General features: G+C 36.8%; 1 protein-coding gene across 32 annotated transcripts in view; it reads right to left on the bottom strand.

Annotated features, from left to right (window-relative positions):
- NRXN3 (neurexin 3) overlaps positions 1-27,390 on the bottom strand; it is a 1,680,301-nt gene that overhangs the window by 5,079 nt on the left and 1,647,832 nt on the right. For 3 of the 32 annotated variants that reach the window (XM_064375098.1, XM_064375099.1, XM_064375100.1), the window contains one exon: positions 5,324-5,544. The exons of the other annotated variants lie outside the window; for them this stretch is intronic. In XM_064375098.1, coding sequence (XP_064231168.1) covers positions 5,435-5,544 — 110 coding nt within the window. In that variant the 3' untranslated portion in view covers positions 5,324-5,434. Of the gene's footprint in view, positions 1-5,323; positions 5,545-27,390 lie in introns of those variants that run through there. 32 annotated transcript variants of the gene reach the window in all.

The raw sequence follows: 27,390 nt of genomic DNA, 5'->3' as shown, positions 1-27,390 counted from the left end.
AAGCTAATGCCTACCTTCAAAGCACTGAGAACAGCTGGTGCCCAGGTCAGAAGCCTTTATTCTCTCCCTGTTTAGCCAATAACAATTGTGTTCTGCAGAAAGAAACTGAGTTTGGGAGGGAGCTGATAAAGTATACAATGTGCATCATTTGGAAGGGAAGGGACAACAGAATGTTGTGCTGCCATCTCTGGCTTATGTGATAACTTTACTATGAAATTTAAAAAAAGAAAACACCTTTTTGAGATTCTCAAGATGATCTTATAGTATGTGCTCTAAACCTGAGCCTCTATTCTAGTGCTCAGAGTTTGAAACTGTTGAGCTAAATGATCTTTGCAAGTTTGCCAACGATTCAGACTTGCTGTACTGGACCAGCATCCACCTATTTTATTTTTACACTGTGAACATATATAATTCATATGCCTTGCAACTTATTTAATGCATAATTTACACACTTTTGCTAGTTTTTATAAAGGGGATTTGGAGTACAGTTCCCTAAAGGTAAGCCAGTCTTAAAACTAACTCTGAGCAAACTTTTTTATTATTCTTCTGCTAGGGGGCCCCAAGTGGTAGATATGAGGTAATAGATGAAAGAGGGCAATGTTCGAGTAATAGGAGAGCAGTGATGAGAGAGAGGAAGTGAAGGCCCGTGGAATCTTTCTAAAGCTTTCTTGCGGATTTCTCAGGAACGATTTTACTTACCTTCAGACGACAAGGCAGGATTTCTTTTTTTAACTTATCAATAACAATGGTTTAACATGTGTGTTCTTTTCTGGCACAAACACCAGGTCATTTGTTCCTTAAGGCAATGACAAATCTACCCCATGTAGAGTAAACAAAGAGGAAACTGGATTAAAGGACAAAGAATAACAGTATCTTGGGAGGCAAAGTCCTGGTACAAATAGTTTATATATAATGGCAAACTGTCGGGTAAGAGGCTAGTGTCCCTTTAAGTGGGATTAAGATCACCATCTTCATGATGATAGAATGGCATTCAGCTGCAGTTTTTGTGTACTATCTGTGACACCCAACTGGAGTCTTAAATTTGCCTTTTTGGGTTTTTTTTTTTTTTGGTTTGTTTTCTCTCTTTTCAATACTAGCGAAAGCGTCCACAGTGTATTTAATGTTTCAAAATCTACAAACTGCTCATTCTGCAGTTGAATTACTTAATTTTCCTTTGCTATCTCCCTCTCATTTAACACACCAATGCAAATATCTTAGATTAAAAAAGAGTAGCCATACTTTTTATAACTGTACAGTAAGAGGGTGCTGAGACTTGTTAATTTATAAAGAGCTTCTAAAAGCCTGGTGGGCCCCAAAGTGAAATGGTAAGAGCTTATTTTAAAACCAAAATGATGGGTATACTATTTCAGAGTTTAGAAAACAAAGTCTTTCAGAACCACTGATCTTCAATTTTCTTTGCCATTTTGTTATTAATCTCGGTAGCAGTGCTACAAAATGATAATTGATAAATGGTTTTTCTCTGTTGGGAAAATCTGAGCCCAAATTATGCTGATTTTTAGACAAAAAGTGGTAGAAGCTTTCCTAACCCCTCTTTCCTGGCATCTCAAGAAGTGGGAAGAATCCCTTTAGTTTAAAATGAAGTCAACTGGGATACAGGGGGGTCCTTATGACAAATGGGAATTCTAATGAAAATAGGTAGAAAATTTTAGATAACTGTAAACATGAAAGATGCCTGGTACAAGTATATATGTTGGTGTAATGAATTTTAATATGATCCATCTTTAAGATTGAGATGATAATGGTGTCCTGGGGGGATCAAAGGCACACATCATTTGAGAGGAGGAAGTGACAAATTTCTCCTGCTGTTAGATTCTTAATAGAAATAACTTAGTTTGGTGGGAAGCTATTCAAAGCTTATTGTTTATTTAATCAAAAATGACTACATTCAGAAATGTTCAGGCAGCTGATAATATTTTCTTTTCCCAGAGACCAGGAAGTCAATGATCAGCTTTGTGTCTCTGCCTACAAAAGTAGTCATGGAAGCAGAGAACCCAAGGTCATGAAGGTTTACGGGCAGAGTAATACAAAACCTGTAATCCATCAAAACCCTGACTTCCTATGCCATCCCCAGAATTTTTCTTTAGTTTGGGATAAGAACTATCTGTATTCCTTAAAGTTAGCATTTTAAAGTCAGGCATACATACCCCTTTTTGACAGGATTGTGCTTTTCTTTAAACTAGAAAGATCATTAGAGATATAAAAAGGTCTATTTTAGCCCTGAAGGCTGCCTGGCTTTTTGTTTTATAAGTGTATTTATAGATATATAATTCATGCCTCTAGGGCTGATATCCAGCAAAAGGGGCTCACTGCCATCAAAAAAGAAAGTGTATAAAAAATTTAATAGAACTCTTCTGAACTGTGAGAATGTTGTAGGTGATAGTGAATGTAATGGGTTATCTTTAAAAAAAGAAAAAAGAAACATGAAGTTTCAACCCTTGCCTCTCTGGAGATATTTGGGTTTTGAGAGTTCACAAAAATACCAAAACAGTGATGCTGAACAGGGAAAGGACACCATGCTTGAATTCCTTGAATTCTTGTTATATGTATTGGGTATTTCACCTCATCTCTTATTTGTATTATTAGAATTTTCTGCTTGAAAATTCACATAAAAAAATAGAAAAACAAAAGAAAATTCACATAATAGGGAGAAATCATTTTTTTCTCTCCCAAAATTTAATTGTTCAAAGATATTTAACTCTTTGGTGACACAGAAGTGTATATTGTAACACTTAAATATCATAAAGGTTGTAACGATGAAACTGCTCTCTATCAACCTTCAGAAAAACTAGTTAGGGACAAACATGGCAAGTACGTGGGGAGAAGACAGAAGAAAAACTGAAGTGTTTCAAAGGGGCTTAACTTACATTTTAACTGGATGAGAATTGCTGGGTAGGGCATTCTCTCTCCCTTCCCCACCACCCTTCGCCCCAGCAAAGGGTTTGTCTGAAATAGGTTTGATTTTGAAAGGCTACAGATTATAATTTTCAACAATAAGATAAGTCACAGCCCCTTGATGTCATTATATCTTACAAAACATGAAATGTCAAGTGGAGTGTTTCATTTGCTTATTGATTAAGAGCTTTGCCTCTGAAGTAACTCAGACTCTTAGCATCAGAACTCTGTAGGAGGTCCTACAAGCTCTAGGAATTTGGTCAAATTTCTTAAAGTCTACGGAAAATGAGAATAGTAAAACACCCTACCTCAAACCATCAATGCAAATATTAAATGCATATTAAGTATTTTTTTTTGTGTTAGGTAGTTAGCACAGTACGTACTGCTATTCAGAAATGCTAGTTACTAGTGTTATTTCTACTAATATATTTGAGCTATAAACACTTAAATAATCACTTCTAATCTTTAGTGACCTCATGCTAAGGTAGAAATATAATTATATAGGATCTAGATTATTGAGGCTATTTTAGATAATAGAATATAAGGAATAATTTATAACGATTCAAAGAGCTTGAATTTTTTTTTAAAATAACCTTTTATTAAATTTATCTTTGGATATCTTTTTCATCGAAAATATTCTAATGCAACAAGATAAAACAACATCCCATTGAGGAAGTTCTAAGTTTTAGACCTAATATATTATCCAGTATGTCAAATAACACGAAATCACATACACTGGGGTAGAGAGAGCCCATGCATTAAGCTATTGGCTTGGAAACATCTCTTATCCACCGTTCAGTTTGATATTTCCATAACAGTTTCAAATAACACAAATATCTATAAAGAGAAACAAGTAACTTCTTCATGAAAGAATTATATAGTGCTTCTTACCAATCTTACATTTGTTGAAGTGCACAAGGCAGCATTGGTCCAAATAATCTTAAGGTGAAGGAATATTCTTACCCTGGAGTTACACGGTGATGGTACCTACCTGAAATATTTTCTAAGTAAAACTTTAGATAGGAAAATCATCATGTTTTCTTCTTGGTGGAATCTTAAGATCCCTGAAAGCTTACCTGATTAAATCCTCGAGAGAAATGAAAAAGGGAAAAGGAAAAGTGACAAAGGAAAGAGGGAGAGAGAGAGAATGCGTGTGTGTGTGCCTTCTGTGTGTGTGTGTGTGTCTGTGCTTTTGCCAGTTGTTAGTTCCATGTCCTGGAAGGTGTCAGTATCATAGAACAATACACTGAACACCTGAGATTCTTGATATCTTCATTTTCAGTAAAATTGATTTTGTGGCTTGAAGCAAAGGTGAGAGTATAATCCTGGACAACCAAACTCTATCACAGTCACTTGAGAGTACCTTATTTTCCCCTTTGCTGAAAGAAAATAACTAATTTCCTAAATGCTTTCTAAGGAATTTAAAAAGGATGCAATTACAATTGGTACTACTCGGAGCTAACTCAACTATTTTCTTCTGGGGTACATGCCTCCCATTGGCTGGAAACAATTTTAAGATACCAAATTGAGCCTGCCAGTACTTCCAAGGCTTTAAATGTGGTGATGAAAAAGTTCAGGCAAAGAGGCCAGGCTTTCTTTGGGTGGTAAGGACAATGTATTAACCCCCTTCTACTGACAGTAGAATTCACATTGATTATTAGAAGCAATTCAGCACAAAACATAACAGTGAAAATTCAGCAAATAGACACAAATGAAATAAAAAATAGAATAGTCTTCAAAATAATATAGTAGAAAATAAAATCAACTTCATAGCCAAAGTAAGCTGGGAGAAGGAAAGCAAATAACATTGAGGCATTCACAAACATAATAAGAACAGAAAGAAAAGTAAAAGCAAATAAAAAATAGAAGCTGTTTTGGGAAAAAACAAATCATTTCCATATAGGCAAAATAATTTAAATTAAAAAAGCATACTATATTAATTTATAGTCAACTTACATCAACAAATTGCCCGCATGTTTTTTGGCATGAAAGAAAAATTTACAAAAGAAAGTTGTGTAAGAATGCTCTTGGACAAATAGAATTGCCACATTCTTGTAACTTGCTTTTTTTGTTGTCATTTCTTAAAAACTTTTGAGCAAAATGTCTAATTTTTCAAATATAGTTTACAACAGAGGATGATACAGGGAGGCAACAACACATACATCCACACCACATAACATAAAAAGAAAAAAAAATCTGCACTTTAACAAATTTTCACTTTGGGGGAGTTTGGGAAGGTATCAATTTTGAATTTAGAATAATTCCGATTGCTATGATTGAAAAAACAAAAAACCTGTTTACTTTTATAATTTGCCTTTCAAAAAAATTCTGTGAATCTAATGGGTTTTGAATGAATTTCTGCATTTATAGGTTTTCAGATATATATTTAATTTTTTTTGTCTTTTTGACAAATTTTAGGCTTTCTTTAATTGAGGGAGATGGATGACAGCACATAAATTTTAACAATGCTAAAGAAAGGGGGAGTATGGGAAGGAAAGATGCAGGGAGGGGAGGGTCATATCTATGAGTGAACTACACAGGAGATGAAGATGATAGGAGTAAATGTGTAAGTGAGTCGCCATGTCCATGTAAGGGCGGCACGGAGTGATCTAGCTGCATTAGAGCTTCTGGCTGTAAGGAAGGGATGGGCAATATACAAAAACAAATGAGCCTACACATGCCCATCTATGGAAATAAAGAACAGAACTCTAACACTGACAATCTCACACACCCTAAGCTGCAACTTCTTCAACATGCAATTACTCCAGAAATTATTACAGTTTCATTAAAGATTTTCAAATAATAAAAACAGTTAAACTTTTATTCCTACTAAAAATAGCCAAAATACATAAAATACTAGTGTCATGATCAAAAAGTTTAAAGCAAAAACAAGGAGACTAGATTTATGCATTCAAGTTGAACAACTTCATCGGCAGCCACACGGCCCCATCTAGAGTTGGGGAAGTTTCAAAACCTACAGAGGTAATTGAAAGGCAGTAATAAGCAGGGGGCCCATACAATGGGATGCTAATTACTTCTCTATAGAGAAATGGTATTTTCCAAATGACATCATCCATTTTCCTTATGCCACCCATGTTGCTCGCAATTGGCAATGAGACCAAGCTAATTTGAAAGATGTGGATGTGAGGATTCTGCAGCTGAAGTTGTTCCACATTTAAAGAGGGAGTGGGGAAAAATTGCAGAAAACAATTCATAACTTTTTCTCATACTTTTAGATAAAATCAAATCTAAGATAAAGATCTAGCAATTAAAAGAAATACATTGATATATATATATATATAGATATATATAATATAAAAAGCACTTAAGTCCCAAACAAGAAGGGAGAAAAAAACAAAAAGTTTAAAGAAAAAAGTATTTCACACACTTTCAGAGATGAACAACCAGACGCACAGGCTTGAAAGGCACAGACAGAGCAGTCAGGGGACACTTTTTTTTTTGCTTCACTTTTTTAGCTTGTTAATTCCCCTTTTGGTGATAGCCAAAATTAAAAACAAATTTTGCATTTTCTTTAAAGACTAATTTTACATTGTGTTTAATGACGTTTGGCTTTGAAAAAATAAAAAGGGCGTGCAGTCTGGATGTACGTCATAAGTAGACATTTAAAAGAGAAGAAAGTAGCTAGACTGACAAATGGGTTGTCATTTACTATCCTTTAACTGTAGGAATGTTAATCCAGTTAACACATGCTTAAAGTAAGTTGCATTTAGGGGAAAATAGGGAAACAGAACAGCAAGCTAGGATTAGGAGTCAGCAAGACAAGACCAATTTAATTAGGGATAGGAGGAAGGTACTGTGTTTGTTTTCATGCCTTTCCAGTAGGGGTGAAGGACATCTGAGGGCTTCCTGTGAGTTACAAGGAAAGCATGTGAGAGGGGTGTGTGTGTGTGTGTGTGTGTTGAGAGTTGAACTAGAACCTGTACTGGCAGGAATTGGAATCAAATACACATAGGTTCATGAGTTCTGCTTTAGGAAATTTATCCCAAATTTATTCGCAGCCTCTAGAAGGCATATTTTATAAGGCATAGAGGGGTTATAATTAACACTTCTCTGTGTGAGTGTTCTTGGGCTTAGTCAAAGTGACAGGGCATGATGATTACAGCAGAATGTTAAAATGAACCCGATAAATGGAGGAATAGCCAATTTTTTTTGAGAGGTAAAACCCCTCTCCACTCCAGTAAGTACAATATCAGTGAGTACAATATCAGTATCTGTAAACTACAGGATGATCATGAAAGGAATAAGGTTTATTTGAAGTGCTCTGAGGAAAACTATGCCAATAAGGTTTATTTGAAGTACATTGAGGAAAACTGTGCCTCTCACATGCGTGCACACTGAGAGGAAGATACTGTAGAAGGAACAGAGGGAAGGAATTTTTAGAAATGGCCTCAGCCTCCACTGGAAGAGATCACTAGAATTATATTCAGTATTATATCTCTTTGAGAACATTAATGCTCAACCAAGGACTGGGAAACCCAGGTAGGCGAACCACGAAGGCAAGACACTTGAGAGCACCTGGTTCTGACAGCCAATTCCAACCACTCCCAAGAACTCTTTCAGGTGACTTTGAACAAATAGAGTAAATTTTGAGGATGAGTCCAACTTTTGCCCCCTATGAGACGCCCCTTTTATTATTTTACTTTAAAATAATTATAGCAATGTGTCCCCATGGGTCAGTCCGTACCAAGATTTTTAGTCTCTGGTTTAATAATGTTAATCATTATTCTGGGAACTTCACAGAGAGCAGCTGGAAAGTTTTAGATGGAAGAAAAAAATTTCAATAATATAGAAAAAGAAAAACCCTTGTTGCCATTTAGTTTTTTTTTTTTTTTGACTAATTATACTTTTAACATTGAATTAAATTGTATAAGATTTTATAAATGTACATATGATCTCAAAAGGCATCAAATGACTTCTGTAGAACGAAGTTCTACAGTTTTTAAAAGTAGGAAACATAACTGGTCTAAATGTGAGACTTACAGATTAAGATACTTCCAGTACACACATTCTCCTGGATAATGAGAGGCATTTTGAAAAAGATACATCAGCAATTTGGGTTCCCTAAGGCTTCTACTGAGTAATTTATCTATTCCAAAATTGCCTGTTTTAAAACTCTCAGAAGTAGGACACCACTTACATTCTAGAAATCACTGGTTTGAACAATTGAATATACAAAAATTTAGGGTTGTCACTTTGCAAATAATATGTGTATTTTTTAAACCCATGGAAGCCATAGTTTTAAATGAAGCCAACATAGCCTGAATATAATGCATGTATATCTTTACAGTATAAGTCAACCATTAGTTCACATACACAAACCTTGTTTGGTCTCTAAGATACAAATGACATTGCTTGCTAATAGTTGTTCATAATCATGTCACAGCTTCATTTTCATCTTCCATTAGCTATCTACACTAAGTTTTTATTATCAATAACTGCCTGATTTTGTGACTGTGCCTTTTCTAGGTATTAAGAATGTATTTGGGTTATGTCTGACATTGAGAACAAATAATACAACAATACTTGAAACAGCATATTTTGATACAACCATTTTTATCCCACCATGTCCTAGTAGCCCTGTCTAAACGTAAAATCAAAATTTTTAAAATGCCAAATGCAATATAATAAAATTACAGTCATTAGAATTCATCTTGGGAATGTGTTTCAAAGAAATGTTTCCGAACTGCTTGGGGTTGAGCTCCAGAAGCCCAAAGACACTCTCCAGTTATTCTAGTTGCAAACCCTCCTCTCTGGAAGCCTGGGTCCTCCTTGCTAGAGGACACTGTCCTCAGTGTATAGAGATGAGGCCCAAGAGAAAGGCCCCAATAAATTACTTTGCATAACGTTATATATTTTAAACTTCTCAGGAAATACTAGCAAGAAGAAGGCAGAGGGAATCATCTCAACAGCCTTCATGTAACACTAGGTAAAGATTTTAAAAATTACAAACAGGGAGGGCTGAGAAAGAAGTAGGAATAACAAATACCTAATGCAGATTTTGAAGACTCTTGGCATTAAATACATGAGTTAAGCTTCCACATCTGTTTCTCCTGTGAAATATACAAAAAACATTTTCATTGATTGTGATTTTTGTGTCTGTGGGGTGAATGGAAGAATTCTTCTGGGAGAATGAATGGCTCATTTCTCAATCACAGTTTGACTTAAAATGACAGTAGAGACCCGTAGGTGAACATGAAATTCTGTATGTGAGGATTGCTGTTGTCAGTGTCACAAAACGAGCCCTGCATATACCTTGACTCCTCATAACTTATTCTGTAGACATAGAGGGTGTTCAGAAAAGGGATGAAGGAACCCATTTCATAATAAGATACAGTAATGCTGCAGTGAATATGGGAGTGTAGCTATCTCTACAAGATGGTAATTTCCTTTCCCTTGGGTATATACTCAGAAAAGATATTGCTGGGTTATATGGCAATTCCATTTTTAATTTATTTAGGAGCTTCCATACTGTTTTCTGTCATGGTTGGACCAATCCAGATTCCCACCCACAGTGTACAAGGGTTCCCTTTTCTTCACATCCTCATAAACACATGTTATCTCTTGTCGTTTTGATAATACCTACACTAACAGGTATGAGGTGATCTCTCAGGTGATTTTAATTGGCATGTCCCTGGTGGTGAGTTACGTTAAGCATCTTTTCACATATATGTTGGCCATTTTTATATCTCCTTTAGAGGAATGTCTATTCAGGTTCCTTTGTCTATTTTTAAAATCAGTTTATATGTTTTCTTGTTATTGAGCCATATGAGTTCTTTATAAATTTTGGAAGTTAGCCCCTTACTAGATATATGGTATGCAAATATGTTTTCCTCAACCTGTAGGCTATCTTTTCATTTTATTGATTGTTTTCTTTGCTGTGAAGTGTTTTGGTTACATGTATACTTCTTAAAGATTACTCTGGCTTCAGTATAGAGAATAGACTTTAGGAAAGCAAAAGAAGAGTTGAGGAGATCAATAGGGAAGCAATTGCAGAGTCCAAGCAAGAAATGATGGTGATTTACACTCCAGCATGGGTAGCTGGAGCAAAAGAAACATGTGAGCAATCTGTTACCGAGGTAGAGTCAACAGGACTTCTTGACTGGGGGTAGGGAAGAGAATTGGGACAGGGGGCCGAAGAATGATGACAAATGTGGGGTTTGAACACCTGAATCAAATTCAAGAGATGAGGAAATCTAGAGTATGTGCAAGTTTGGGGAATCCAGAGTTCTGTTTTAGTGCTTTTGAACCCGAAGTGTCTCTTAAACATCAAAGTAGAAATGTTAAATAGCTAGATGGATTTGAGAAACTGGAATTCTGAAGGGAAGCTTAAACTGAAAATTATCATCATACATATAGAGGCCATTTAAGGTCAAGAGGCAGGATCAGATCACCTAGAAAATTAAAACAGGCTCCAGCCCTGGTGAGGTGAGGGGCCAGGGCTGGAGAAAGTAAGTCAGGAGAATCTTGAGCTATGCAGACTCAAGAAAGAAAACGTTTCCTATAAAACATTAATTTCTTACTGGTACACAGGTTTTTCTTATGTTGTAAAATATATTATCTATAATAGAATTAAAAGGGTATAATGCAAGGGTCTTCAATCTTTTGGCTTCCCTGGGCCACACATAGAAAACACCAACACTAACAATAGCTATGAGCCAAAATAAAATTGCAAAAACTCAATGTTCTAAGAAAGTTCACAAATTTGTGGTGAGCCACATTTAAAGCTGTCCTGGGCTGCATGCAACCTGCAGGCTGCAGGTTGGACAAGCTTGGTCCTAATGGTTTGCAAGTAACAAGTTATCGGCATATATAAGTCCTAAATTCCACATAGTGGCAAGACTAAGAACAGAGGAGCAGTTGCTAAGCTCAAGCTTTGAGTACCACTATGTGGAATTTAGCTCTCTCCCTCCCTGTCTCTCTCCATCCCCCACCCATATCTCCCTATCTCCTGAGATACAGCAATATAGAAATTAGGCCAATTAATAACACTACAGTGGCTTCTAAGTATTCAAGTGAAAGAGTCACCCACCTCTCACTTGAAAACTAAAAATGATTGAGCTTAGTGAGGAAGGGTTGTTTTCTACAATTCTTAAGAATTATGAGAAATGTACTCTGCCTGTAGTCTTTAGTGGAGTAGCAAAGCCTAGATGACAGCACATCTGTTTGCAGCCTGTTTACTGAATATTTTAAGTCCACTGTTGAGACCTACTGCTCAGAAAAAAAGATTCTTTTCACAATAGTACTGCTCATTGACAGTGCACCTCGTCATCCAAGAGCTCTGATGGAGATACACAAGGAGATTAACATTGTTTTCATGCCTGCTAACACAATATCCATTCTGCTGTTCATGGATTAAAGAGTAATTTTGACTTTAAAGTCTTATTATTTAAGAAACACATTTTGTAAGGCAATAGTTGCCATAGATAGTGATTCTTCTGATGGATCTGGGAAAAATAAATTGAAGATATTCTTAGAATGATTCACCATTCCAGACACTATTAAGAACATTTGTAATTCATGAGAGACATCAAAATATCAACAGTAGCAGGAGGTGGGAGGAAGTTAGATGCAAACACTCATGGAGAGCTTTGAGGGGTTCCAGACCAATAGGGGGAAGTAACTGAATATGTGGTGGAAATAGCAAGAGAAGTAGAATCTGAAGATGTGACTGAATTGCTGTCATCTTATGATAAAAGTGTAATGGTGATATATATGTCCACCATGGAATACTATTCAGCCATAAAAGGAACAAACTCATGTCTTTTGCAGCAACTTGGGTGGAGTAGAAGGCCATTATTCTAAGTGAAGTAGCTCAGGAATGGAAAAGTAAATATTATATGTTCTCACTTACAACTGGAAGCTAAGCTATGAGGACACAAAGGTACAAGAATGATATAATGGTCTTTGTGGACTTGAAAGTTGGAAGAGGGACAAGGGATAAAAGACTACATATTGGGTACAATATATACTGCTTGGGTGATGGGTGCACTAAAATCTCAGAATCACCACTAAAGAACTTCTCCATGTAATCAAAAACCACCTATAACCCCAAAACTATTAAAATTAAAATTTTTAAGAAAAACTTTAATGATTAAGGATTTGCTTCTTATGGATGAGTAAAGTGGCATCATAAGAAGTAATGTACTCCTGGTGAAGATGCTGTGAACATGGTTGAAATCACAAAAGATTTAAATAGTAACACCACATAAACTTAGTTGATAAAGCAGAGGCAAGATTTGAGAGAATTGACTCCAATTTTGAAAGAGGTTGTGCTCTAATTAAAATGCTATGAAACAGCATTGCATACTACAGAGAAATCTTTTGTGATAAGAAAAATCAGTCAATGCAGCAAACATCATTTTTGTCTTAAGAAGTTACCACAGCCACCCCAATCTTCAGCCTCCACATCCTGATCGGTCAGCAGCCATCAACATTCAAAAATATTCACTGAATACTCTGTTGATTGCTAGCATTTTTTAGCAATAAAGTATTTTTAATTAAAGTATGTACTTTAAAATATATATATAATGCTATTGCACATGTAGTAAACCACAGTATGGTATAAACATACTTTTACATGCACTGGGAAACCAAGAAATTCATGTGACTTGCTTTATTGTAATATTCACTTATTACAATGGTTTAGAACCAAACCCAACCTATATTCACATTAGCCAAGATATGAAAGCAATCAAAGTGTCTGTCAAGCGATGAACACATTATGAAATATTAAATAGAATATTATTCAGCCTTAAATAAGGAGATCCTGCCATTTGCCACAATATAGATAACTTGGAGGGTTTTCTGCTAGGGGAAATAAGCCAGGCATAGAAAGATATTAAATGATCTGGTTTCTATGTGGAATCTAAAAAAAACAATGTCTAATACCCACAAAGTTAGAGAATAAAACAGTGGTTAGTAGAGATGGGAGGAGGGAAAGGAAATGAGATGTAGGTCAGAGGATACCAAGTAACAGGTATTTAGGATGAATAAGTCTAAAGATCTAATGTCCAGAGGACTATAGTTAATAATAGTGTACTGTATCCAGGATTTTTGCTAAATCAGATTATGGCTACTCTTCACACAAGGGGAAAATGTGTAATTACATGAGATGATCGATATGTCAATTTGTTTCTTTATGGTGACTGTTTTACTATATATATATATATATATATATATATATATGGAGAGAGAGAGAGAGAGAGAAATAATATAAATCTCATAGAATCATGTTGTATACCTTAAATATACAAAGCAAAATTTATTTCTTAAAGTATCCAATAAAAGTCAGATCACATCACTTTGCTCTTTAAAATCCTCAAAGCTCTCCCCAAACCAAAATCCTTGACTTACTGGGAAAGTCCACTGTTACCTGCCAGCTGCCTGCTCCAGTCTCATCTGTAACTCACTGGACCCAGGATATCTCACGCTCTGGCCATACTCTCTGGCTTCCTTTCCAGGAACACCCCTTGCCTTGCTCAGTGTGTGGCTAGCTCATTCTTATTTAGGGCTCTTCTACAATTTTACTTCTCAGAGGCCTTTCACATCTTCCTTAGTAAGGAACCAGCCTGCTCAGCAGCTGAACATCAGCTCCTCATGATTCTCTGCATAGTATTTATTAGCTGACTTTTGCCCACATATTTACGTTTCGTACTCCCCAACTTCACTGGAATATGAGCTCCAAGAGGGCAGAGACTTTTTCTCTTTGTTCGCAGCCCACAGAACAGCACCAGGCACATGGTAATAACTCAGGAGATCACTGCTGAAAGAAGAAAGGATGCCTGGAATAGCCACGAACACTTTGCAAAAGGAGGCCACTCTGGTGTTTTTCTCCTGCAGTCCTGTACAGTTCCTAACATGATACTTTGCCCACACAAGGCAGTGGATACACGTTTTGCAAATTAATTATTGAAGCACTGCATTCACAATTCTGTTTTATTTTCATTTACTCTCCTTGAAACCAGATGGGATTTCCCTGAGTTCTAGTTAGCGGTTCCAATGCAAATTGGACCTTCTCATCCACAGCTGGCTTAAGAAACTCTCTGAAAAAATGCATCACTATGTGACTCATTCTCACTTCCACAAACAGGTGCTGGAAAATGCATTGAAAACCTCAGGCTTTCCTTTTGCAGTTGTGTAGGCTAAAGATAAAATAAACAGTAATTCAGTCTAGAGCTGCCAGACACTGATTTTCTTCAGGCAGGAGGAAGGAATGGGCTAAGCAAATTAATGGGGGAATGGTGATCAGGGCAGTGAAAACGTGTGTGGTTATTTCTGCCTGCTGTGGCCCTGTGGCCACTGACATAGAACACAGAAGCAGTGGGACCTTTCTCCTGAACTGAAACCATGACACTTTATGATTGTGTTTATAAAAGAATAAATTATTCAAAAAGGTTTATTTTGCTTCTGTTTTCCCCAAAAGCTCGTTTACTCTGTCACGATGAACATAATTTTGACTGTTTTCTCTGTGCTGGTATCCCATTGGGTGGTAGCAGTTGGACATTCCAACCTCTTTTCTCCCCTCTATAGAGGGGCCCGTAAGTTCTCTTACAATAAAAACTCAGTTTCTTGCAAACATCCTCTTTTATCCTAAAATCTATCTTCATTGCAAGGAATGCACAGGGTTCATAACGTATCAATATCACTAAGGTGTTTCCATGCTGAATGGAAATCAGTTTTACATAAAAAGATGAAAAGCTTGCCCAGGACTCTGCCACTTGACATCAAGATGATGTACCCTAACTATATAGGGCTTTAACTGTATCTAACCTGAGACTTAGGAAGCTAATTTACAAGAAAGGAGCCTTGCAGATATACTTGGGTGGATGAGACCAGCCTCATACATTTATTTAATTTTTGTGAACTAAACTGTAGATTATGGAGGAAGCTTTGAGAAATTTTCCCATCATTCCAAAAACTCAGTGAATCTGAGTCTCGATTAGTTAAGATACATGCTTAGAAACAAATGAAGTTGACATAGTGCTTTCCTAGCAAATAAGAAGAAAGAGAAAGGAAACATAAATTATAATTACATAGTGAAAACACTAATTAACTAGAAGCCTACCTCCAGAAGGAGATGTTTTTAAGAGTATTAAAAACTTATTTCCCAGACATTGTGTTAAATGCTTTAGATTATTTTATTCAATAATTATAATTACACCTACATAGCAGTAAATCTGAGCTTAAATAAGCTAAGTAATTTGCCCAAAGTTATACAACTTAAAAAACTGAATAGCCATGACTGTATCTATTCCTGTATGTTTTATGTTAAAATACAGTGCCACTTTTCAGCAGTTTTTTAAAAATACTCAGTTCTTACTGAATATGGGAAATTACAAACAAGCTAATCTTTAGGAACGAAAACAACTTCCACGGGAGATCCTAAGATCTCTATAGATTTATTTCATACTTTTAAGCTTTAGGAGTCATAATTGCATAATGAGAATTGATATTCAAAGGGACTCTGAAGATTTACTTTTTTGCACAATCCCAGGTTACCTAAGCCAGACATACTTAGTCTCTTTGCTAGGGGCAGTGGAAAAAAGATAGCAGGAAGTGCCTGGTTATCTACATGTTTTAAAAAGTTCCCCAAGGGACTCATGCAAAATTAGGTTTGGAAATACTCCTCGCAATAACTTAATTATGTTTGCTCTTTTTACCTCAGAGTTACAGAGTGATCCTTAGTCATGAAAGTAAAAAGAAAATTGAATTTCTAGACCCAGCTGGACTAAAGTTCCAGCTGTGATCCAACTTCTGTGACCTGAAATAAGTCATCATCTCTTATTTGTAAAATGGAGATAAACTTCCCTGGGTATTGAGTCAATTGAAAGAGACACTAAATATATAAGCATTTGTTTAAATACATACATACCTACATACATACACACATGCTTCCAGAAATGATACAAGGGTAATTATCATCTTACTGATACATCAGAAGTTTTCTGTCAGTTTCTAATACGTAGATTTTAGGATCATATAATAAATGTTTTTGGTCCTCTGCCCACTCAAGCAGTAACATTTTTGAAAGCTTCAGTTGTCTAATAAGTACCTATTAAGATAGTCTGGTTGATTTGATTCCCTTGCTGAGTTGTTAAATTACAAGTGCTTTCTGCAACTACTAGAAGAAAACATCAGGGAAATGCTATGAGACATTGGTGTATGGGCAAAGATTTTTTGGGGATAAGACCTTAAAAGCATAAGCAACAAGAGTAAAAATAGACAAGCGATTACATCAAGCTAAAACCCTTCTGCACAGTAAAGGAAACAGAGACAACCAAACAACAGGAGAAAATATTTGCAACTACTCATTCAACAAGGTATTAATAACCAGATACCTACGGAATTGAAACGATTCAATAGCAAAACTAATAATCTGATTTTAAAAATGAACAAATCATCTCTGAAAATCTGTCCTATGTCATTTTCTTACCACATCCTAATTCATCACTGACTCTATTCACACTTTTTAAAAAGTCCCATCAACCAACTGTTGAAGACCATCCCATTTCTCTTTTCATTTCCTGTTACGTTATTGTACAATGTAACCCTGTGAAGTTTAGGGGAGGCCACTGTTTCACACTCAACATCTGCACTAGGCCTCAGCAGACCAGACCAAACCATAATGGGTCGGGTTTTTTTGTGTGTGGTGGTGATGGTATTGTCTGTTTAAACAGGAGATTCACAGCAAACCCAGCAGAAGGGGCCCTTTACTTGATCCAGCGTGATAAGAAAGTCCCCTCTGCTTAAACCCTAGAAGGGAATGTTGAGATAACCAGTCTACTTGTCATTCTGTTTCTGCTTTTTTCAGTCCTTTTCTGTCCATAAAGTCAGACACCTTGCCCAGCTCATCAGAACATACCATTTTATAGAACGAGGTGTTGCCAAATTCTACAACTGCAAATAAAACTAATATATCTTTAAGCTGAATTTGTTGTAATTTTGTCTTTTAACCACCCCAAACTGGGAGGCTTCATGAATGGCTCAAAGGAGTAAAGAAAAATTACTTCTTTTGTACATGACGAGACCGTATTGCCAGCACGGTCTCAGGCAGGCCAGAAGGCCCAAGAATTAGCTTCCTACTGTGCCCTTTCAGAACCATGAAGCCCACCATGTCTGAGTGGCATGGTGTTTGGGGAGAACAAGATACTAGCATGGCAGCAGCTTAATGTCACAAAGTGAGAAAGGCGTTACAGGCAGCTTTGAAAACAGAAGTGCCAGAGGCCATCTGGTCACTTAATATCTCCTCAGCCAGACTACAGTCATCTTTTTCAATATGGTCTCCAACACTATTTCTCCGTGGTAATAGTGAAAAGATGCCGACATGTTTTGCTTGTGTTGCTTTAGATGGATATATTAAGTTTTCACACTACATATGAGTACTATATAAGGTATCCATCTAAGAAAAAAGATTTGAGAAACACTAAGGCTTATTTTTAGCAATACTGCCACATTTAATTTAAAAATTCAGCATGGGGAAACCCTGGAACCCACTTATACTCTCCATATTTTTTTTTTTTTTGAGACAGAGTCTTGCTGTGTCACCAGGCTGGAGTGCAGTGGCATGATCTTGGCTCACTGCCACCTCTGCCTCCCAGGTTCAAGTGATTCTCCTACCTCAGCCTCCCGAGTAGCTGAGATTACAGACGCGCGCCACCATTCCCAGCTAATTTTTGTATTTTTAGTAAAGACAGGATTTCACCGTGTTGGCCAGACTGGTCTTGAACTCCTGACCTCGTGATCTGCCCGCCTCAGCTTCCTACAGTGCTGGGATTACAGGCATGAGCCACCACGTGTGGCCTACACTCTCCATCTTTATGCATAAGTTTAATGTATTAACATACAGTCATTCCCTGTGAGAATGTTTGCTCATCAATTTTATTCCTGTTGTATAGTATTAATCTATAGTAATGTTTATTTCAATGCCATTAGCAAAAAGGAAAACATATTTTTTAAGGGATTAAAAACTTAAAACGTTTATGAGTCTTAAGTTTGTAAGTTGAGACTTAAAACTCAAAGTACTAAGTGTTGTCTTAGTAAAATCATGTGGCCAAAGGTTAGGCTTGCTTAGGTCCCTTCAAAAGGCGAAGTTTTTAACATTGTATACTGTTCAGTACAAAATATATTGGCTTTTATGTAAGCAACTCACTAGGAACACTCAGCTTATCTTGGATTACTAGGTAGAATTTTTTGATAGAGGCAGATCATCACTACTTTCTCCTACTTGAAAGGACAAATATCTTTAAGACAAATATAAATATTGAAAATAAAAAGATATTTCCCAATGTGCCCCATGGAACTGGCTAATGGGTACAAATTGAGATAGGAAGATGCTGCATGAGGTGCTAGAAAATGTCTGTGCATTTTGGCTCCTAAATAGCCTTCATATTTAAAGGCATTTGATTAACCTGCAGTCCTAAAGATTTATTTTCTTTGGTTTAGAAAGAATCCAAAAGCAAGAACTTAACTGTGTGGAAGACTCTAGAGAAAAACTCTTTCTGATACTTCTACAAAAAATGACACCAAAGAACTATTAGTGGTGAAAAGAATAACTTTGTAAAGCAGTGGTGTTCACTATTTGTGGCCCAAAGGAAAAACCCAGGAAAGAGAAAGAGATGGGGAGGATATCTCTGTTCAATGTGTTTTCAGAGAAGGCAGGAAGATAAGTATAATTGGATGCTGCTGGATCTTTTCCCACAGGTTATACATCCTACTAACAAGCAAAGCTTCCAGAAAGTAAGCTCTCCCGAACTTGCTAGAGAAGATACAACATTAGGAAGCAGAACATGAAGGCAGTCTTACTTATTGGTTATGTCACCTCAACTAAGTGACTGAAAGACTCTGTCAGCCGGGCGCTGTGGCTCACGCCTGTAATCCCAGCACTTTGGGAAGCCAAGGCGGGTGGATCACGAGGTCAAGAGATCGAGACCATCCTGGTCAACATGGTGAAACCCCATCTCTACTAAAAATACAAAAAATTAGCTGGGCATGGTGGCACGTGCCTGTAATCCCAGCTACTCAGGAGGCTGAGGCAGGAGAATTGCCTGAACCCAGGAGGCGGAGGTTGTGGTGAGCCGAGATCGCGCCATTGCACTCCAGCCTGGGTAACAAGAGCAAAACTCCGTCTCAAAAAAAAAAAAAAAAAAAGAAAGTCTCTGTGTCTCATTTTAGTGCCTGTAAAACATATGAAATGGATAAGATTTTTTTTTAAAGAACCCATGACTTAAGGTTAGTGCTATGGCCAGTGGAACTCAAAACTGTTCCAAAGTCAGTATTATCATTTTTAGAATATTTTGAATGGACTATAAATACTGTCTTCCTAATACTGTATCATTACATTTATGGAACTTAAGAATCAAAGGTTAATTACATACATACTTTACAACACCCCTGGCTTGGTAAGTCTTAGAAAGTGGTGATAATTTCTGTTTCTTGCAGTGAGATGACAAGATCCTGGAATAATGTAGGATGCTAATAGCATTACTTTGGACACACGGGATATTGAGCTGAGAAAGTCGGGAGTCTAGTATTCAAGGATGAGGATGTTACAGTTGATTCGTTACTGTGCAGACTAATCACTGTGAGGGCCTCGTATGAAAATAGGGTAGCAATAGAACCATGGACCATAAAAGGACAACGTAGAAGCTAGTAGGTCAGAAATTTTTTTGTGGGTGGGTGCTATGTAAACAATGGCAAATTTTCCATCTTGCAGCTCCAGCTTTTAGAAGGCGGTGCTGGGCACAGCTATCTTATTGTTCTGGGAAGCTCTGTCCCTCCATCTTTTGTACTGTGCTAATGTTCACACACAAGTGGTTCTCTGGGGCCCTCAATCTAAGATGTTCAGAGACTGCACAGCAACAATTACCCATCTGTACTCTGAAGCTATAAGCAGCTCTTTTTCTGTTGGAGAGCTCCTGTTATAATGGTGGCCAAACAAAGGAAACTTTTTGAAAAGGGTAGTTCAGAAGCACCACAGGTAGCTTTGTGTCCTGCAGGCCAGTTTTATCTTTTGTCCAGAAGAGTGGATGGAATTTTCTCATGAACCAGGCTTGATACTACAAGTGTAACATTTCCTGCTCTTAGTTTTAACAACTGTAAAGTGCATTGAATGTCAACTGGCAAGAGTTTCAGTGAAAATTATCAAACCTGATCCTCTGGTCTTAAATATGGAACTGATGGTTGCAAGAAAGTCAACTAGAAAAGCAGAGTGGGCTACCAAAACAATAGCTGTGCCTCACACTTAGCCTCATCTTTGTCATTTGCCAAAGTATTTCTTCAATGCACAGAACCATTTCCGTCCACGTTCTTAAACTAGTAGTTGCATTCAGCTGAACTTTGAGAGGAATAACTGCATTTGTTCTGCTCTTCTCTCTATAATATTAAAAAGAAATCTTAGCAGAAAGCATTGTACCCTAATGATGCAGAGCTGGGAATCTGGAAACCAACTGCAGAAAACTGAGTTCTGATTGAAATTTACTGTGTAGATTACAGTAACAGTCCACAGATAAGTGAAGCTATTCTACACATGCCAGGATTTAAATTACGTCCTCCTACCAGTGGCCAAATATGATGCTGTGCTGTTCCCCTGCTGTCACTGTTAAGTTTCCCGTGTGACTGTCATGATTATCAACACCAGAGCCCATGTGCTCCGTGCAGGGATGTGGTTTAGTGTTGAAATCCTAACATCTTATACTTGGACAGAATCCCAAACCACTTTACTTATGAAGATAAATATGAAACCCCCGGCAATGGCTATATTCTGGCTTGAATAATTATGTTGGTTTCCACAAATATCTTTCATCCAGTTCCTCAATTGTGTCATCTAAGATGTAGCTATTCGAGTCTTTCTACACACATTTTTCACACCCTGGAAACAGAGACTGCCAAAAAATGGTGTCCCCATGATAAAGGTTAGCCCTAAATCCCAGAACAGAGCCCTAAAAATAGATATTTGGAGAAATAGATATCAAAATCTTGAGATGATGAATTATTGAAAGTTAAAGAAATGACTATGTAGAGAGAAATATTACATATCATCAAATGGAAAAGTGTTATGGTACAGAGGAAAATATTTCAAATGACACTGTCTGCAGCCTCACAAAGTCAAGTGAGTGACAAGTGGATAGGCCAGGTTCTGAAGAGGGACTTGCCTTTCTATTTTTTTTAAATTGGCAAATAAAAATTGTATATATTTATCATGTGCAACATAATGTTTTGAAATATATATAAATTGTGAAATGGCTGAATCAATCTAAATTACACAGGCATTACCTCACTGTATTTTCTGATAAGACTTAAAATCTACAGTGTTATTTGCCATGGTCACCATGTGGTACAATAGATCTCTTGAACCTAGTCCTCCTTTTATGCTAAGTGAAATGGGTCATACACAGAAAGACAAATATCACATGACCTCACTTCTTTCTGGAGACTGCAAAAGTTGAACTTGTAGAAATGGAGTAGAATGGTGGTTACCAGAGACTGTTAGGGTCGGGGTAGGGGGCTGGGAATGTGTTGAACAGAATTTCAGTTAGATCTGGTTTCTTATTGTCATTGGGAGCATGGAACCAAAAAGAACATTCTTGCTTTTGAAATAAACTCTACAAGATGGGCTCAGTGATATAAGAAAGTCACAGAGATTTTGGATCTCTGCTGTGAAAAGACAGATGCGCCAGAGGCAGATGAAGACGTCTGAATTTGTGACAACCACAAGTTCTGTTAAAGTGTGATTGGGAATGAAAAATGAGCAAATTTCCCTGGTTTTGGTTTTGACTTAGTTATTTTGGTTTTTTTTTTGTCTTTTTGTTTTTTTCCTTTTTGTGGAGAACAGGGTCTTGCTATATGGCCCAGGCAGGTCTCGAGACTTAGTTATTTTCAATTTTTTACTGTTAACGTAGAACACCGCTCTTGGGCAAAAATTTCATCTGTCATGTTTAGGGTTATGGTTTACTAGAACCAAACAAGAACGGATGCGTGGCTACATTTTGATAGATAAATATATAATATTTTCAACACTGACATTTTCACATAAAATATTGCGTCTTTAGCTGTGAAGCCCAGGAACAAATAATAATACCTAGTTAAATGGTTGGTTTGAGAAACCAACCACACACTCTGAACACATTTAGCAATGATAAGAGCAGTACTTGGAAATCCCTTATGGGAAGAAAGGAAGGTGGCAGAAATAGAAGAAAATGAAGAGAATGGGCTCCGGGTGGAATCCAGCATTTATAATTGAGTTGGCTTTTTCACTGAGGTACTTTTACTCCCAGTATTAGAAATTTCTGTGTTTTCTTTGTTTTTTAAGAGCTAAGAATACTTTGTTAATCTTATTGGTAGGTGTGGGATAATTCTGTTTACCAGTTCTCTGGATTGCCAGTTTGTCTATATACTTGTTTTCATACAGTGGGACTTTAATAACAACTTAGAAATATGTATGTGTTGTAAAAGAAATGCTCTTTCATGTATATTTTCCTGGGAGGGCAGCCAGAGCTCTGTTCTTCTGCCTGTTTACATACAAGATGTTGTCACTTGGCAGATATATATTAGAATGGTTGCTCCAGATTGCAAAGAGTTGTGCACACCTGGGCTATTTTCATTCCAAAAGGTCCAATTAAATAATATTGTGCAGCATTTGCATAATTATTCAATTTAGCTATACGGCTGAGCTACCAATCTGGATCTTTAAAAAATCTTGAGTATGCCAATTAAGAACTTTGAATTTTTGATCAGTTGGTACCTCTATAGATGTTCTGCTAAGAGATTGATAGAGTCCATGCAATATCATTTAAGAAGGACTTCAGTAAAAATGAGCATTTAAGAGCAGCCTTCCTTTTAAGGGTGATTTCTTAACATTTTTGCTTAATAAGCCCTATTGAGAATGTGATGAAGGCTGCATGCTCTTTCCCAGTAAAAATGCTCATGTAAACTGAAGAAATTCAGGAGATTATGTCCATCAGTCCCAAGCAAAAATTTTAAGAGGATGACATTACAAAACTAAGGTGAGAAATGAAGATCTATAAACATGCCTTGTAAACTCCAGAGTTATATGTACTTATGAGGCAAATGCACCATAAAAGCAACACAGAATTAATTCTCATTACTACTATTACCAATGTGTAGTTTAGCTCACTGGAATTTAATTCATTCTTTTATTATCTCTAGTTATCTGAGTTAATATAAAAGGCCATTATTAAGAGTCCAATCTAAAATTTGCCTTCAATGTAAAACATGTTTTATTCTAATATAGTGTGACTAGATATTGTGAAGTTTGATATTCATCAGCACCAGTAGAATGAACCCAACCTCAGGTGCAAATCTAACAGAGCCGAATGTTAATTAATGTGATCCAAACAACTTATCATTTCAGGCTTGCTTCTATTAGGAAAGATGTGCTGTGGCTGTACACTAATAGAAAAGTCTATTAGTTGCATGGATTCCAATTTCCTTTATCTGTATTAGTCACTGAATAGTAGGTTTCTCCTAAGCTTAATAATTTTTCATTGTTTCTCTTTATACTTAGAGCATTCATTTAAAACCATAAAATTACAAACCAAGATTCAGTGGATACATGTAATATATTTTAATCTGATAGCTTTATTTATAACTTTTAATCTAAAAGAACAAATCCATTTTCCTTTTTTAAGAGTCAAGTTTGGTGTCCATATGTGCAATGCCTGATAGTAGTAACATCAGACATGGTAGGGCAATTTATGTGTTTTTTTTTTTTTAAACAAAATGTGGGGTTGGGCCCTGTAGTAATCCTGTGATAAATGGGGTAGACATTATTTACATTTTAAAGTGACATTTTCAACCTGTACACTTTTGACATTTTGGGTTGGATAATTCTCTGTGGTGGGGGTGGTCTGAGCACTGCAGGATGTTTAGCAACATCCCTGGCCTCAATCCACTAGATACTGTTAGCATCTTCCCAGTTGTGGCAATCAAAAACATCTCCAGATACTCACAATATATCCCCTGGGGACAAAATTGCCCTCAGTTTAGAACGACTGTTTAAAGAAACTACATTGCAGAGAATTATTGGCTCAGGGTCTTAAAGACACTGAGTCTGTCAACAGAGCCAGGACTAGACTCTCATCTCTAATACCTAGTTTCACAATGCAACTTAGGAGACACTCCATACTGTAATTCCTTTCTCTTGAACTATGAACATCACTAGCATAGATAATAATGTAATATAAGTAAAAGGGAAGCGTTAACATAGAGTCAGCCCTCCATATATCTATGTGCCCTTGATTCATTCAACAACTGCACGTAAATGAAAATATTACAACAATTAAAAATACAAAAAATATATAGTATAACAACTATTTATGTTGTATTGGGTATCATAAGTAAACTAGAGATATCAACTATACAGAAGGATGTGTGTAGGTTATATGTACACACTACATCATTTTATATAAGAGACTTCAGCATCTGCAGATTTTGGTATCCGAGGGGGTACCAAATCAATTGACTTATATTAAAGTGCCTGTTAAATACTAATGTATTATGGAATTTTCACTTAAGTATATGTGTGTTAGAATCTACTCTGAGATAAACGTGGGGAACTCACAGAAAACATGAAAAACTAGGAGCAAAGTAAACTGCAAACTAGAAGGTAGATCAGCTGCTGACTTCAAGTTCCGAACTGCAAAACTGATATTAAACAGTAAAGCGTTTAATGCAATCTGGCTGTTGTCGGCATTTTTCCAAAACACTGTGTTAGCTGTTGCAGTGGAATGTTGCCAGCAGCCAAATGATCGGTTTTCAGTCTCATGAGTAGTCAGTACAAGCTGAGAGCGCTCATCCTCGTCATTTCTTAGAGTGATGGCGCTGGGCCAAACCAAAATAGGTTTCTCCAGGCATACTAAGTGAAGCTAGGAAACCCTCGTTTGGCAAAATAAAGATAAAACCATACACCATGCCTAGGCTCATAGAAACCTGATATCTAAGAAATCTATGGATACACTGTGAGTTCTCACGATTACCCGAGCTTCCTTAAAAGCAGGACAGGATGCATGGGGCAATCCTCAAGCCTTTGTCTAACCAGAGGAAGCGTGTTCACACCATGCATGTGTGAAACGCCATAACCTGACCTAGTTCTGCATGAACATCCTTGTACACAACCAATTCTCATGTGAACGCCATCAAGCACTAGCTCTTAAGTGACTCAAGATTATGCAAAAGAGAAAACTGTGACAATAGTCTGCAGTTCTATTAAGCTTCAGAGAGAGTATTAAGTTTCTGTCCCTTTGAACAAAATGACACAGCGGTGATAAAGCTAGCATTTTTCTTAAAATGCTCTCATCACCCCCAATTTCCTACCAAATCTAGATCTTTCCTTCATTTTTCTTTTCCTCATGATTTCCTGGTGGTCTCTATCTCTAATTGGACTGTTGATCTTTAAAGACCTCCTATCAACACATTCCTGAAATGAACTGGAACTTCCCAAAGGTTTATCTGTCAATTTAATACCTGTCATCTAAAAAAGTGAGCTTATTCAACCTCTTTCCCATTTCTTCAATCAGGGTGCAGAGAATGAGAGGGAGGACCCAAAATAGCTGACTTACAGCTTATTAACAATGCCTTGCACCAAATAAAAGTTCACAAAGTCACCTGAACAGTGTACTGAGCATGTCTCCCTTCATAGAGTCAACAAGTTAGAAGGCAGACAATAGAACAAGGTAGTTGAGTCCATTGCGGCCAAATGGAGAGATTACTTTTCCTGTGTCTGTGGTTACTCAAACTCTATTTTAAAAATGAACAAGTTTTCCTCTATTGCAGTTTGGGTGAATCTGTGCCATTTAATGGTTAGCCAAGACTTCTTTTCCCTAGTCTTGGCTGGTGGTATTAGGCAAGTGTCTGGGAGGGCTCAGGCCTATAGGCAGACCCTAATTTCCATTCTTTGTAAAAGGCAAAAGCCTCCTTTACTAATTGGGTACTTGCTGAAGAAAAACAGGCACATACCAAACTATTCTCTATTACTTCATTCCTCTATCACACAAGAGCCACACATTTGGGGGTTTACTGACTGTGCTTCCGGAAGGAAAGGTGCCTGCATTTTAAAAATTGAAAGAGAAAAAGCATTTTGTTCAACAAGTCCGCTTCTCAAACCAAATTCTGTGGCCAGGTAAAGTATCCTATATAAGTGCACAGTATTCTTACTTTTTTCCCAGAAATAGAACACACTACTCTAGATTCCAAATTTATTCCTTGCAAGCTTATTAAAAAAATCTCAAATTTACAACTAAGGTACTATAGTTATAAATGTTCCCTAGAACTTCATTCGTTTTAAAATGATGCAACTTCTCTGGACAAGTCATGCCAGAGGCAAACAGACAGTCATTTGTATGACAACAATGGCCTTCTCCATCCTTCCATGCCAGGCCATTGTAAAGGAAGCGGCCATGATGCTCAGCACATTTTCACAGCATGAATGGATTTCATCGCTAGTCTTTCAAACGCTCCAAGTGTGTTGCAGACAGATAAACAAGCTCTGCTTGGAGGAAGTGCCTGAATTTGAAGCTGCAGAGCATATCTTCTCTATTCAGAGTGTGTTGAGTGAAGCAGTACATTGTAATGAAATACGGCAAGCAGTGCTGTGGATAGTCAGGCACCTTCATATTAATAAAGAAGTCAGTAGATTTTGTGGCCGCAGTAGCCTGGTTGTATAGATGATGTTGGTACTATAGCTCAGTTCTATTCCACTAAAAAGATACTCACTTGCAATCTCTTTCAATTAAGAAGACTTTAGAGAAGTCTCTTATCCCTTAGAACTACACACACACACACACACACACACACACACACACATACACATATTCAGGGGTTAGAACTAATCTTTTGTGGCAGCACATACATTGATCATTGTGTAGGTAATAAAATAATTTCTTTATAACTGATTCAGGTTACTGCTATTGACCTTGATGGTTACTGGCTCCTGACTCCATAAAATGTGTTATGTCACTTAACAAATCTAAATGGTAATCAGTAGTAATCTTATAAAATGCAATCAGCAGAAGTGATGAATTTTTATAAGCAGAGAGTGACCATGCATGGGCAATAACAGAAAACCTGTTGTTCCTCAGTGGATAGAAGAAATACATATGTTCCAACCCAGTACTGGGGTGCTGTTAGCAATCAAAACATGACTTTGAAAACTCTTGTGGTAGAGACAGGTATTCTGAATTGACAGTTTCAGAATACTCTGAAACTGAATATTCAGAAAATTCTGAAAAAACAGATTTCCTAAAATTTCCTTTCTGGAGAAAGTGTTATTTCTTTATTGTTATTATTAACATAGTCTTAGTACAAAGCGTTTTTCTTTTATTCTAACTGTACACGCACAAACCCAAACTTTTATTGCAGAATATTAATAAAGAATGTAAAGCCATTGCCTTTTAACATCACGATTCACACTGGCAAATAATTGGCAACTTCAGAATTACATAT

This window comes from Aotus nancymaae, unplaced genomic scaffold, assembly GCF_030222135.1.
Source record: "Aotus nancymaae isolate 86718 unplaced genomic scaffold, 86718_ANA_hifiasm-v0.15.2.pri h1tg000011l, whole genome shotgun sequence".
Classification (NCBI taxonomy): Eukaryota; Metazoa; Chordata; class Mammalia; order Primates; family Aotidae; genus Aotus; species Aotus nancymaae.
This window is presented reverse-complemented; position numbering and strand designations above follow the sequence as displayed.